At 45.3% G+C, this 11,560-nt stretch overlaps 1 protein-coding gene across 2 annotated transcripts in view; it reads left to right on the top strand.

Moving 5' to 3' along the window:
• The window catches only part of NSD3 (nuclear receptor binding SET domain protein 3), an 86,691-nt gene that overhangs the window by 59,114 nt on the left and 16,017 nt on the right, over window positions 1–11,560 (top strand). For both annotated transcript variants that reach the window (XM_027769151.1, XM_027769150.1), the window contains 3 exons: window positions 524–697; window positions 6,919–7,065; window positions 10,213–10,369. In XM_027769151.1, coding sequence (XP_027624952.1) covers window positions 524–697; window positions 6,919–7,065; window positions 10,213–10,369 — 478 coding nt within the window. The remainder of the gene's footprint in view (window positions 1–523; window positions 698–6,918; window positions 7,066–10,212; window positions 10,370–11,560) is intronic.

Genomic DNA, 11,560 nt, shown 5'->3' on the forward strand with positions numbered 1-11,560 from the left:
CGGTTTCTTTTTTTTTTTTTTTTTTTCTTCTCTTGGAGAGGTTTTTGCTATAGAGTGCGTGTGCTCCCCAGAAAGATAGACAGAGAGATAGAAAGAGATAAATCACCCCCTCAGGGGGAATGGCCACACCACAATCCCTTCTCCTCCATTCCCCACTAAGGCATACATGCACACGTACGTGGTATGAGTTTAAACCACTGGGTCTGGGACTTGAACCACAGTCGACTACATGGGAGTCCAGTGACATAGCCATTATGCCAACTGCTGGTCCCAAAAGTTAAAATAATTCTTAAAAAAAGGAAAAAAGAAGCCGCCGTCTCACTGAGAGTGGAGTAACTTTTCTCTTTGGACAACTTCTGGGTACTAGGCTTGCATTGGAGAGCCACCCACCACAGAAAGGGCAGAGCCAGGCTGGGGACGAGAAGGTCTCTTTACCTTCCTGAAGCTGGGACCGTCCACCCCGAAGTCTCATGTACACCCAGCTGGTGCCCTCTTGTAACTCTCCCTCCCGCCTCGCCCGCAGGCCGCATGATGAGGTGTCTGCGCTGTCCAGTGGCCTATCACTCCGGGGACGCCTGCATCGCCGCCGGCAGCGTCTTCCTGTCCTCCTACGTGCTCGTCTGTAGTAATCACTCCAAACGGAGCAGCAATTCTTCTTCTGCTGTAAATGTAGGCTTTTGTTTCGTTTGTGCCAGAGGTGAGTGCAGTTCTTCCTCTCTCCCGTTCCGAGCTCATCAGCACCTTTCCCCCTGACAACAGTCTCAGCTGGACGAGCACTCAGGCCTGCTAGGACAGCCTTCGCCCTGCACAGACTGTCGGCATCTGTCCCCAAGAGAGACGAATGTTTTCAGTTACTGGTCCCTTTCGTAACGTTAGGTATATGAGCTATCGTGGTAGTAATTCTTCTGAAAGTTATACTAAAATCGGAATTTACAAAAAGCTTAGAATTATAATTTTCTAATTTTTCAAAATGGGACCTCAAAAGATTAATCTATTGCGTTCTGCAAACAATGCTCTTCAAACTAGATCCTTCCATGTCATATTCTTTAACCCGACTTTCTGCTGATCAAGATGCTCTGGGGAGCTATATTAGCACATTTATTTCCTGTTGTTTATGTTGTGTTTTGTCATACCGTTTGGTCTGGCATTGAGGCAGGCCATGTGGGACACAGCCAAGCCAGCATGTGTGATGTGGTTGAGAGCCGGCAAAGCAGGCTTTCACTTGCCAGCTGCTGGTACTTAAGTATGCCAGGAGATGGATCAGCTAGAAATTATACCGTGTCCCTGAGGGGTCGCTGAAGTTCATGATAAATATAAATGAGGACTTCTTCAGTTAGATATGACCCAACTTAGCTATATTGTTATAAAGCTTTTTTCGTACTTTAGTAAGAATTACAGAAACCAACTAATGTCCCCACACGTTATTTTTATTTTGTTTTGTTTGGTGTTATTTTTTTCCTTTTTTTTTAGAGTTTTTGTTATAGGGCATGTGCACTCACTGGAGACACAGAGAGACAGTGAGAACCCCCCTCAGTAGGCGTGGCCACACTACAGTCCCTTCTCCATTCGTCTTTCAGGGTTTGGGGCACATATGCACACATGTCCCGTGTGAGTTTCAAGCCACCAGGTCCAGAACTTGAGCCACTATTGACTATGTGGGAGTCCAGTGCCTTAACCACTGCACCACCCACTGGCCCCCATTTTGTTTTGTTTTTGTTCTTTGTTTGTTTTACTTTTTTTTTTTAATGGTTTTTGCTATAAGGCGTGCACTCGCCAGAAAGAGAAAGACAGAGAGACAAAAAGCGAGAAATGACCCCCCCCCAAGGGAAATGGCCACGCCACAATCCCTTCTCCTCCATTCTCCTCTCGGGATCTTGGGCACGCACACACACACGCCTGGTGTGAATTTAAGCCACTTGGTCCAGGATTCAAACCGCGGTCGGCTACGTGGGAGTCTAGCGATATAGCTATTATGCCAACTGCTGGTCCCTTGTTTTGTTTTTAATATAAGTATTAACTCTTCTAAACTCTCCTCAGTGTAAAATATTTGCTCTAAGGCATATCACTCTGTTAGATTATATTTGGACTACATCAAAGATGTGTTTTGTGTTTTGCTTTAGAAGACAGTTCCTTTTTTCTTTTTTCTTTTTTCTTTTTCTTTTTCTTTTTTTGGAGAGGTTTTTGCTATAGGGCGCGTGCGCTCGCCAGACAGAGAGAGACAGAAAGACAGAAAGTGAGAAATCACCCCCCAGGGGGGATAGCCACGCCGCAATCCCTTCTCCATTCTCTTTTCAGGATCCTGGGCACACACGCACACGCGTCCGGTGTGAGTCCAAGCCACCGGGTCTGGGACTCAAATCGCAGTCGACTAGCCACACAGCCATTACGCTAACTGCTGGTCCCCAGAAGACAGTTCCTTTTTAATTTGGTGAAAGTATAAGAATATTTTTAATAGAGTTTAGATTTTAACAGGGCTTATTTTGAACTAACATAGATTGCTTTAAGCTAATCTATCTTAGATTGTTTTGTTTATGTAGCTCTTATTTTCTAAAAATAACTTGAAGGAGGTAGGCGGCAAACAACGAGGAAACGTAGTCCTTGTGTAGCAACCAGCTAGGGCGGTCGTAGGTCTCGCTTTCTGTCTGCCACACTGCAGGAGCACAGCGCCGCCTGCCTCCAGAGCAGGAGAAGCATGTGTCTCTCTGGGCTAGAGCAATTGCAGCTGCACCCAGCTCTGAGACGGGGCGGGCATGGGAGGAGGAGGTTTCATGCCACATTGTAAGCAGGTGGCAGGAAAGAGTCAGACAGACAAGTACTAAGTGGCAAGCCATCGCCAGTGCCTTTCCCGTCTCCCCACTCCTGAGAAGGCAGTCACAGGGCGGGACTCCCCGCTCCTGAGAAGGCGGTCACAGGGTGGGACTCCCCGCTCCTGAGAAGGCGGTCACAGGGCGAGACTCCCCACTCCTGAGAAGGCAGTCACAGGGCGGGATTACTGAATTACCGCTCGAATGCCAGCTTCAGAGGCTTTTAAACAGATGAGAGTCAGTGATGGAGTCTCAGTTTTACACACTTTCTCTTCTACCACTTCTAGGGACACACTTTTACTAGCAGAAGAACGTAAATGTAAATAACTTAGCCAACATTTTAAATACCAAGTTTATTTGTTTTTATTTCTTTTTAGTGTTGTTTTGTTTTGTTTTATTTTGCCATAGGGCACGTGCACTTGCCAGAGAGAGATAGCGAGAGACAAAGTGAGAAATTATCCCCCAGCAGGGATGGCCACACCTTAGCCCCTAATCCTGCATTCTCCTCTCAGGATCCTGGACACGCATCCACATGCACCTGGTATGTTTCAAGCTGCCTGGTCGAGGACTAGAACTGTGGTTGGCCGTGTGGAAGACCAGCACCTTAACCACCATGCCATCTACTGTCCCAAATGCCAAGTTTCTAACAATCATGTTGGCTTACTTTGGGGTATATTCTGAGTCAAGTACCATCAGTATATTAGCTGATGTTTATTTTTCTCTTTTTCATTCAGTAATTGTGAGACTTTGGTTGTTTTTGTTTTTTAGTACTTGTTATAGGGGACACACTCATCAGAGAAAGAGAAAGGAAAAGTAAGAAATCACCCCCGGGAGGATGGCAACACCACAGTCCCTTCTCCTTCAGTTTCCTCTCAAGATTTTGAGCATGCACTCACACACCCCAGCATAATTTTCGAGCCATGAGGTCCAGGACTCAAACCACGTTATCTACCATGTGAGATCCTGGTGCCTTAACCTCCACGCCTCCTGCTGGCCTCTTGTGAGACTTTTTTTTCTTCTTCTTCTTTTTTTGGAGAGGTTTTTGCTTTAGGACGTTTGCGCTCACCAGAAAGACAGAGACAGAGAGACAGAAAGTGAGAAATCACCCCCCCCCCAAGGGGAGATGGCCATGCCACAATCCCTTCTCCTCCATTCTCCTCTCGGGATCTTGGGCACACACGCACACACGCCTCGCGTGGGTTTAAGCCACCGGGTCCGGGACTCGAACCACGGCAACTACATAGGAGTCCAGTGACGTAGCCATTACACTAACTGCTGGTTCTATTGTGAGACTTTCTAAACAGGTATTTTCAGTCAATCTTGACAGGCAGAAACTGGTTCACTTATAGAATCTCTGGCCATTTTGTTTAAGTTAATTTACATGCCTTGATTAAAAGCTTAGGAATAATGTTAATTGGGGAAAAACTTTAGTATAGAGTTGGCATTTATATCTTAAATCAGTTCAGCAATTATCTGAAAGATTTACTGTATTTAAATGCCTACCTCAAGAAAGATTATTTAATTCCAATTTTTTTCTGTGAAATTTTTCAGTAAACACAAATCTTTGTTTTCCTTTCTAGCATTTGGCCAAAACTTGTTCTAAATAGATTAGATGCTGAGATTTGAGAAGGTTTACATCAGAAGTCTTTCAGCCATTAATAATATGTGGGTCCAGCCTTTTGGCTTAGTGGTTAAGGAAACCAGATCCCATATGGTCAACTATGGTTCAAATCCCAGCCCCACCCACATGAAAAAAATGCCCTGGCCATGTGTGCATGCATGCCTAAAGTCCAGACAGGACAGAGGAAGGGAAGGGGTTGCAGTGTGGCCACGCCCCCTCAGGGAGTATCCTCCCCTCACCTGTGCCCCCTGCAAGCACATAGTACTTCCTGGCAAAGTGTGTATATACCATGATAATAATATGTGTTCTTCCACAAGTACGTGGGGAGCCCCTCTTCCTTTATGTTTTAAGAGAGACTTTTGCTATCGGCACATGCGTTTGCTGGAGAGAAAGAGAGTGAGAGATTACCCTCCCCATGAGGTTGGCCATGGTACAGTCCCTTTTCCTCCATTCTCCTCTCGGGGTTGTGGGCATTCACACACGTACCCTTCATGAGCTTCAAGCCTCCAGGTCCAGGATTTGAACTGCAGTCAACCATGTGGAAGTCTAGAGATATAACCATTACACCACCTACTGATCCCTAGAGGACACTTGCTTAAAGAGGCCTGAGTACTATGTGTCCATCCAGAAAGAGACATATTAATCACTCATGTTTGCTATTAGGAAAAGCTTATGTTGCTTGTCTCTTGCCTTATATAGAAATTTTCAGCACAGAAGACTTTTAGTTTTGGCTATTAGATGTTTAAAATCATTAAATATTTCTCCAGACATTTCTGGAACTATTTTTAGAAATGTGTGGAGGTTTAGAGAAACTATGGCCTGCCTCCCCTCCAGCTAACTTAGTGCCGGAGAGCTCGGGCACCCTGAGTGTGGTCAGCGTGGTCATGGGGATTTTCAGCACCCCCTTGGATCCAGATGCTGTTGAGAGAGGAACTACTTAATAGTCTACACTTTTCTTGTAGTGGTGATTGTAAATGGGGAAGGTATTGGGTTTTCTTTTCATTGTAATTTTAAGAGCACTTTATTTCACTCAAAGAAATCATTTCCCCATTTTTAAAAATTTTTAATTTTTTTAACTTTTTTTTTTTTTTTTTTGTGAGAGGTTTTTGCTATAGGGCATGTGTGCTTGCTAAAAAGATAGAGACAGAAAGCGAAAAATCAGTCCCCCAGAGAGGATGGCCGTGCCACAATCCCTTCTGCTCCATGCTCCTCTCGGGATTTCGGACATGCACACACATGCACCTGGCATGAGTTTCAAGCTGTCAGGTCCGGGACTTGAACCGCAGTTGGCCATGTGGCATCTAGCACTTTCAGCACTACTCCACTGCTGGCTTCCTATTTCCCCATTCGATACGGGTGAAGCCCACATAAAATATTTGCCTAAGCTCATTCAAGTGAAGGGGAGGCCCAGCAATCTGTATCTGCTCTTTCTTATTTCCGTGCCCGTGTGTTTCTATACACTGTGCCCCTCTGTTAAGTGAAGAGTCACACGGTCCGAGCAGTTCCAAGCTCCGTACGGTCACCTGGGTCAGAATTAGATCTTGAGTCCACCTCAGTGTTGAGTAGTGTCAAAGAAAGATAACACCCCAGGAAAAGTAACTAGGAACGCTTTCAAAGTCCGCTCTCCTCCCTCCCCACGAAGTGCTCCCTGGATGAACCCAACTGCTGTCACGATGTAGCGGGAAGTCCGAGGTCGTGATCAGCTCTGCAGGTGCAGACACAGAGATTCCCCTCGGTCCCGCTCAGGCTGAGTGTCTGGGCATGGAGGGGCTGGGAAGTTAAAGAGAAGGCCAAGTGGCAGGTGGCTTAGAGGAGGTCTTGTGTTTTCCTCCAAACAGGAGAACTGTACTGGCGGAACAAAGCGATTGTTCTTATAAACCCTTCTGTTGGTATTCACTCTACATGGAGCAGGAAGAAAGTACAATGGGTTCGCTACCTCCGTAAAGCTTGAAGAACTACGACTCCTTTACAATCATGCACCATATTGATAGAGAAAACGCTTTATTGTCTGGCAGAGAAAGCTAGAATCTGAGTGTAGCTCCAAATACGAATGGAGAAAAGGAGAGGTTCAGTTCTGCCTTAGTGCGACTTGAACTGTGGAAGGGAGACCAGGGTCTACCGTGTTCTGTAAACAGGACCACTTCCAGCTGATGACGGGCCCTGTCCCTCTGTGCCAGTGTTGCCATCATAGGACTCTTAGCCGTCAAGGACTGTCACTGTGCTTCCTGAGGGTTCGTAGTGCAGCATCAAATGCTGTCTACATCTTCCGGTTACGTGGAGCTTGCTTCTGCCGTGCAGGTGTCGTAGTGGGGCGAGGCGCTGAGTGGCCCAGACTCCCTCTGCTGACTGGAGAGGCCCTCCGTCAGACTTTGTCTTCACGTCCTCCCGCCCCCCAGCGGTAGAGCACATGCGCAAAGGTGTGGGTTTGTTGTTTTCTCACGGAATCATGGGTAGTTTCACTGCAGCTCCTCTCTCTCTGTTTGCTCCGTATAGGGCTGATAGTTCAGGACCATTCAGACCCCATGTTCAGTTCATATGCCTATAAGTCCCACTACCTACTGAACGAGTCAAATCGTGCTGAGTTGATGAAATTACCTATGATTCCTTCTTCGTCAGCTTCCAAAAAGAAATGTGAGAAAGGTAATAACCAAAATAGTTTGTCTCTTGCTTTTATTTTTGCATTTCCTTTTCTTTCTCTTTCGACGAAGGGGGGCGATGTATGCCTGTCGAGCACCGTCTGTTGCTTTCGGTAACTTCTGCCTTGGTGGTTGTGACTGTGTCTACATACGGCTGCAAAACTATTAAAAAGGGCTTAAAATAATTCCATCATTACAAATTTTTACTTTTTGCCTAGGATAAATTTTCATCCATTCTGTATGTGCAGTGACTAACCCTGACTAGGATTTGTTCGTAGGGAGGAGCATCCTAAGGGTTCTTTCTCTATTCCTGATGCAGAGCCATCCTTGTAGAATAGCAGCAGAGAATAGCACAGGTACCGTGACTTGTTACTAACTCGCAGCTAAATAACAGCACCAGTCACCGAGAGAAAGAAACAAGGCGATGGGACTTCAGACGCGGGCTGCAGTCCACGCTCTGTCACTGTGTTTCCTGACCGTGCCATTCAGAGGCTGTGACCACTAGTTGCCTTCCCTTCGGAGCCAGTGTGGGAAGAGTCCTGGACGCTGGAGGGCAGCCGGGCGGAGGACCAGGAGCCGACAGCAGAGTTCTAGTCTCCCGGTTAACCAGATCTTGTGTTTAGCATCCATGGTCTACTTGTAACCAAAGTAAAGAGTGACTTTAACCAAAATGTATTATTTGGCGAGTTAATTATTATTGCAGTGGGGAAACTCAGTGAGCTCCGGAAGTGAAGGCCTTTCCCAGTATGCATTCCTATATGAGCCAGGGCCTAGGTTCAGAACCTTTAGAGAAGAATCCGCTCAGCCATGTATCCCATACGCACGCACTACGAGTATTCGAAGCGGGCCTCCCCCTCCTCCTTTGTGCTGCCCGTTTGATACATCGTAGTTCTTGTCAGACATCTGAAGTGGCAGCCCGTGCCTGAGACAGTATAACAAGGCAAGTGGATCAGAAGCTATAAACAAGTATTGGAAGGAGTATTGGCTTTTTTTGTCGTTTGTCTATGTTCCTCGGAAGTCAGTCTTAGCACCTCATTTGTGGCACCACCTGCTTCCGAATCGAGGGTGGACGTAGGTCTGACTTACTCCTTAGTGCCACAAGGTGAGTCCCAAGGCTGGAGCATTTTAGGAAATGCCTTCTCTCCCTGCTGGCACCTTTCTAAAAGTCGATTAATTCAGTTATTGTTTACTCTGTTTTCAGTACTCGGTATTAACCTCGACATAAATTGAAATTATTTTGAGCCCTCTGTTTGCTTAGCTTGAACCATCTCACTTCTCTTGCATCCTAAAGCAGTTTTCTTGCATAGCACCAGGTGCATCATTTTGTATTTTTATTTTTTCTTTCTCCCTTGTGTATTTTTAACATCTTTATCATGACGATTTTCACTGGATGACTCTGGCTCTGTATTTCCTCTGAAATAAGACTTTATATGAAGTGCTGTTTCACAATGTTGGAAATGACCAGCCTGACTTCTGCACGTCAGTGCTAATAACCACACCTCCTCCAAAGCTCTTTGCAAAGCCCATTCTCCCTGTTGCCATCCTGCTCGATGAAGCAACCCTCTCACTTGACATTAAACTCGTAGCGCAATTCCCTACCTAGGTTTAGAGCACTCGGGCAGCCGACCTCTAGGTCGGAGAATGGAACCAATTCATTCATGCTGAAATCTGCAGAGATTCGGAAAAAATCGTGACAATTCAAGTAAAAGCTTTTAAGCAGAGGAAATATAGTCATTTAATTCATCACTGGTTGTATTTAGATTTTTCTTTTTGTTTTTATATTAACCAGTTAGAAGTTGGAAGGTCTCTAAGAAGACAAGATTTTCTGGAGAATTAATAGCCACCCTCACAGGTCGGAGCACAGACTTTGGTAAAATTGTCTAGAGGGCTCCGAACCGTTTGCTTATGAGACTTTAGATCTCAGTATACTCGTGAGTTATTATGAGAAGATGATTTTTTTTTACAATGAATATCTTTTTTATATTTTATCTTCAGTGGTTAACAACCTTCCCTGTCAGTTGTTAAGATACATATCTGAAATGCCTAACCCTCCCAGCCCCTGAAAAACCCTTATTTCTCTGCATTTAAACATATTTTCTTTGCCAAAATTTGTTTTGGTCTCAATCCAGAGACTGGTTTGTGTATCTGAAAGGAGACAGTCTGGGTGTGGCCTGGAGGGCTCTCCTTGCATGGGCACTTGGCCCGGTTGATGCTATACAGCAGTTCTCAGCACGAGGTCTGGAGACCCTTCAGGAGACAAAATTCATCAACCATTACTGAGAATCTAAGAATCGCATGTTCATTCAAAATAAGACTGTGAGCTTATATTTGACCATGGTCTTAACAACTGAACATGATAATACTAGGTTTGTATTAGACCAAAATCTGACTGCCACTTTTATCATTTCTTTGGTTATGAAAAATAGGAGAAATCATTACTTTAAAATACAGATTTTTGTTGTCGTTGTTGATAAAATATTTGGCAACATGGGTTCTATGAGGAAGAGGAAGGGGCTCCTGGTGACGAGACCCCACAAGCCACTGCTCTATAGCCGATTTGACTTTATTTTCACCGAAAAGGTAATGATAGAGTGACCGATTTTAGAATCTAGATTCTTTTGGATTTTTTTTAATGCTCTTTTATGGGGGGAAAAAAGTCCTTACCAACCTGTCCACTGTTTTCATTCTTGTTACTTATACTGTGAAGGGATTTAGTTGGCCGTGGCGCTGGATTAAAATACAAGGGTGACTGTCGCCTTCTTACCTCTAAAGGAGAAAAGAAAATTGCTACTATTTCTTTGAAGAGCCTTCCCTCACATCTTAGCAGTCCAGAAATTTGTTTGTGTTTACTCCGTCCTACGTTAAGAGTTGAGGTGCTAAACAGATCCCCCAGCAGCCCCCGGTTTCTGGAGCAGAGCACAGTGACACTTTGGGTGTTGCTCCAAAGCTCTGAGTTTCTGGCCACCAAAGCCGTGAAAAGTAGCTGTGTGTGTTTGTTTGCTTTCTATTTTAATCCATCACTGTAGCTCAAATCCCTTTGTTGTTTTTCTTCTGTTTGAATTAGATTCAGTGCGCTTAAAAGAGAACTGTCATTTTCTTTCTTCTTCTCTTTCCTTTCTCTCAGTTATTAAGACTGTTTGTTTGTTTCAAGGTGGCCGGTTGCTCTGCTGTGAATCATGCCCAGCGTCCTTCCACCCGGAATGCCTAGGCATAGAAATGCCAGACGGCTGCTGGAACTGTAACGACTGCAGGGCTGGGAAGAAACTGCATTACAAGCAGATCGTGTGGGTCAAACTGGGCAATTACAGGCAAGTGTTTCCAAGGACGAAGAGGGAGCGTTCAGCCGTTGTCCTGACCAGGCTTGCGGTCCGGGTGCAGAGTGCAGGGAGACCAGTGGTCTAGGTGGACCTGCTTCCTTCAGAAGAAAGAGGAGAGACGTGCTGTGCTCAGTCTGAGGGTTTTGCTTGTTTGTTAGTTTTTTAAGAGGTTTTTTTTTTTTGCTATAGAGTGTGTCCACTCACCAGACAGAGACAGAGAGACAGAAAGTGAGAAGTCACCCCCCAGGGGGGATGGCCCCGCTGCAGTCCCTTCTCCTCCATTCTCCTCTCGGGACTTTGGCACGCACGCACACGAGCCCGGCATGAGTTTTAAGCCACCGGGTCTGGGATGCGAACCGCGGTCGACTACATGGTAGTCCAGTGACATAGCCATTACGCTAACTGCTGGTCCCCAGTCTGAGTTTTCTACATGGTAGTCCAGTGACATAGTCATTACGCTAACTGCTGGTCCCCAGTCTGAGTTTTTAAGGAGTTAGGAAGGTTATATCATTGCAGGGTTTTTTCTTTTCTTTGGGATCATTTGATTGAGTTTTTATTTCTGAGTTATTTTATACTAGTGAACTATGTGTTACCGGATTTGGAATAAAGGTCTCATGTGAGCTGAGCTGATGATTTCTTTGTATCTTTGTTAGATTTATATTGATTTCTAATTTCTAATAAGATTGAGAGTTTGCCACTGAATCGTCTGTTCTGTTCTAGCTAGAAGCCCTAAACTGTGTGTAAAGGTAGAGTATTTTTAAACATATAGGATATATGCACTGGAAAGACAGAGACAGAAAGTGAGAAACCACTCCCCAGGAGGGATGGCCATGCTGCAATCCCTCCTTCATTCTCCTCAGGATCTTGGGCACGCACGGACACATGCCCAGCATGAGTCTAAGCTGCCCGGTCCAGGGTCGACTACACTGGGAGTTCAGCAACGTAACCATTATGTCCCTTGCTGGTGCCAAGGGTGGCCTGGTATCACAGATTGAGGCTGTAACTATACACCCTCAGACCCAGCGCTTCCACTTCAAAGACCTTTACCTAAAGGAAAAAACGGTGTCTTTAGGGGTGTTCATTGTAGTCTTACTTCTAACCATACATTTTTAAGTTATAGTATGATCTGTATTCGAGAATACTGTGAGGCCAGTGAAAGGATATTGCAGGGCTGTGGAGTAG

This window comes from Tupaia chinensis, unplaced genomic scaffold (assembly GCF_000334495.1).
Source record: "Tupaia chinensis unplaced genomic scaffold, TupChi_1.0 Scaffold148801_1, whole genome shotgun sequence".
Classification (NCBI taxonomy): domain Eukaryota; kingdom Metazoa; phylum Chordata; class Mammalia; order Scandentia; family Tupaiidae; genus Tupaia; species Tupaia belangeri.